This window comes from Myxine glutinosa, chromosome 6 (genome assembly GCF_964187855.1).
Source record: "Myxine glutinosa chromosome 6, kmMyxGlut1.1, whole genome shotgun sequence".
Lineage (NCBI taxonomy): Eukaryota > Metazoa > Chordata > Myxini > Myxiniformes > Myxinidae > Myxine > Myxine glutinosa.
In genome coordinates, this window is record NC_136266.1 from 130,728,413 (window position 1) to 130,731,373 (window position 2,961).

At 45.9% G+C, this 2,961-nt stretch overlaps 1 protein-coding gene across 1 annotated transcript; it reads left to right on the forward strand.

The window, feature by feature from the left end:
- The first annotated feature begins 296 nt into the window (after positions 1-296).
- On the forward strand, positions 297-2,729 carry LOC137415225 (uncharacterized). The gene is made up of 3 exons (XM_068100811.2): positions 297-724; positions 960-1,574; positions 1,713-2,729. Exons 1-3 carry the CDS (start codon positions 356-358, stop codon positions 2,559-2,561), a joined length of 1,833 nt encoding a protein of 610 aa, XP_067956912.2. The 5' UTR covers positions 297-355; the 3' UTR covers positions 2,562-2,729.
- Positions 2,730-2,961: the final 232 nt, after the last annotated feature.

Sequence of the window (2,961 nt, forward strand, 5' to 3'; positions counted from 1 at the left end):
AGTACTGGAACACATTCAAACCCAGGTCATCCAGCAGAATAAAGTTCTACAGCTTTCTTCCTTGCGCTTGCTCTATGTCGAGGAACTGAAACTGAATGGATATGAGAACTCAAATTATCGGTCAGAGAAACTACTGAAACGCCTACAGAATGACCCAATCAAGGAGCATATCCACTTCACGAAGGTTGATCATGACAAATGTGATGTCATTTCTTTCTGGCTTGTGCACAGCTCAAACATAACAGTTTCCAATGCTCTCGCACGAGCATTCACACTCGGAAGCATGTTTGGGGCATACCAGAGATGGTGCCGAACAACCACAGCACGGGCACAGTTCTATGAAAAGACCCTTGAGATGGTGGATCTCATCGATGACCCAGACTGCCCAAGAGCAGGGAGACATCGTGAACTAGAGAAGGCAGAGATCAGAAAAGGCGAGGAGGCCGTTCAGCGAACCCTAACTACTATCAAGAACTTCACCAATCCGTTCACCATCATTGATAAGGACAAACTCTACTGCCTGGCCTCTGGTGCTCCCGTCCCCATGGATGTTGAGATGGATGTGTTACAAGCAGAAGCTGTGGGGAAAGCTGCGAAAGCTGACTTCATCAGGCGCCTGGAAAGCGGAGAACCTGAGAGCTTCTTCAACCCAATCAAGAGAAAGAAACTCAAGACCATGGAGGCTAGTAACAAGAAGATCACACTAACATCCTCACAGGGCAAGGTAAGGATGTAATCCAATACCCAAGTGCTTTTGTATTTTATGTTGTATTTTTAAATGGCGTCCTGTACATGCTATATTGAGATACAAGATTGAACTCCAAATTTGTTTATTAAAGACAGTGCACATCAATGAACAATGTAAAGATTGTAAATATGCCAATTTATAGCACATGAATAATTTTCACCTGTAGTCCTTCCTGTAGTACATATCAACCAATCACCATTTATCATTCCAGGTCATCCAGTATCAGGAGCAAAGCAACCTTGCATTCCTGCTCCTTGTCAAGTCTCAGAGTCAAGATGAGCCATTAGACCTGGGAGAACTCATGAAGTACTGCCTGATGCCAGTGCCTCCTAGCCTTGGGACACCAGATGGGTTCTTCTGCAAAACCAACAAAGCCTCCATTCTGCACTACCTTTTAGAGGACACCACACCACAAGATCTGCAATACCCCAAGGATGCCCTGTTCATCCAGGATGGAATGGCGCTGCTGCATACCCTTGCCAACCTTCCCCCAACATGTGGTGAGATATGCTTGCAGGTGCTTGATCAGATGGTGGCCAAGCAGCACTTTCTGTTCTCCACTGACAGTTACCATCCTGAGTCAATCAAAGCGCAGGAAAGGCTGAGGCGGGGCAGCTCAGAGAAGATCATTCTGGCTGGACCAGCAACCAGGAAGCCATATGACTTCAAAATGTTCCTTGCAAATGACGACAACAAAAAGCAGATGTGCCAGCTTCTTCTGAAAGTGTGGAGTGGACAAGAGGCAGCTACCAGGCTGGAGAGAACAGAGATGGCTGTGCTGATCGTGGAGGGGAAGGCCCACCAACTTGCCTCAACGAATGGCAAGGTAAAATTGAAAGCCCTTCGTGAATGGCGATTCAATTTGTAATTTTTCCTGAAAAAAAGGTGATTACCTGTGATGTTTGTCTAGATCTGAAACTGGCAGTGACTGGTGATTGAAATGCGGTGCCTTTTTGTGTTTCAGGTCGAGGTACGTGAACTCCCCACGATCTACAGCAACCAGGAAGAGACTGATACCAGGGTGGTTCTGTACCTCCATCATGCTGCTACCATCGGATACAAGAACGCTGTAGTCAGAACACCGGACACAGACATCCTCCTGATCCTGCTCCACCATGCCCACAACATCAAGCTGACGGTGTACCTGGATACAGGGTCAGGGAAGCATCGCCAACTTGTCAACGTCTCTGAGCTGGCAGAATCCCTGGGAGAGGACTACTGTGCCACTCTCCTGGGGTACTATGTGTTCAGCGGAGAAGACTGCACCAGTGCCTTCAAAGGGAAGGGAAAAGTCGGGCCCTTGAAAAAGCTGGAGAAGAATCCCAGGTTTCACAGGGCATTCGGTGAACTGGGTGACAACTGGGATGCCAACCCTGAGGTGGAGAGGCAGTTAGAAAAATTCACCTGTGTGATGTACGGCCAGAGTCGCGAGTCATCAGTGGACATTGTCCGTGCCAAGCTGCTACGAAAAATGGTGGGAGAGGACAAGACCCTCACATCCAAGTCCAAGGTTGATCTGGCTCGCCTTCCTCCATGCCAGTCTGCCCTGAAGCCGCACATCCAGCGTGTGAACCACCGCGTAGCATTGTACAAAAGAGCCGATCAACCTATCATCGAAAAGCCAAAACCTTATGAGGAGCAAGGATGGATAAGGACTGATGAAGGACTGTTGAAACCAATGTGGTCCAGTGGTCCCATCCTACCAACCTCACTGGTGGATCTTCTGAACACAGGAGAGCACGAAGAGGAGGAGGAAGAGGAAGGAGAAGAAGAGTTTGACTCTGACGATTTCGATGAAAATGATGATGACTGACTCAGTGTAGAATCACTAATGCTAATGATGTTTATCTAAAACAAGCAAGAGAAGAGTGGTCACATTGAGTGCTAGGACTATTTTGACAGTTGTAATATTTAGAAAAATAAAACTTTGTGTTAACGTCTGTGTAGACGGACCTTAATATGAGTCTATTATTTCGTAAAACTGTGATTATTTTGTAAATAAAGCACTAATTAGCATACTAGTATACCATAGACACATGTAATCATGTTATGAATAGTTCTATCATGATCTATGCCCTTCAAAACATGGGTCTAGACACCTTCATTTTTCAATTATCTGCAATATTGGCTGAGATATGTCAAAAATCGTTTTTTTGATAATGGCAGCAGTAATTTGCATAAAAATGGTATGTGGGACATTTTTTCAGCTTGGG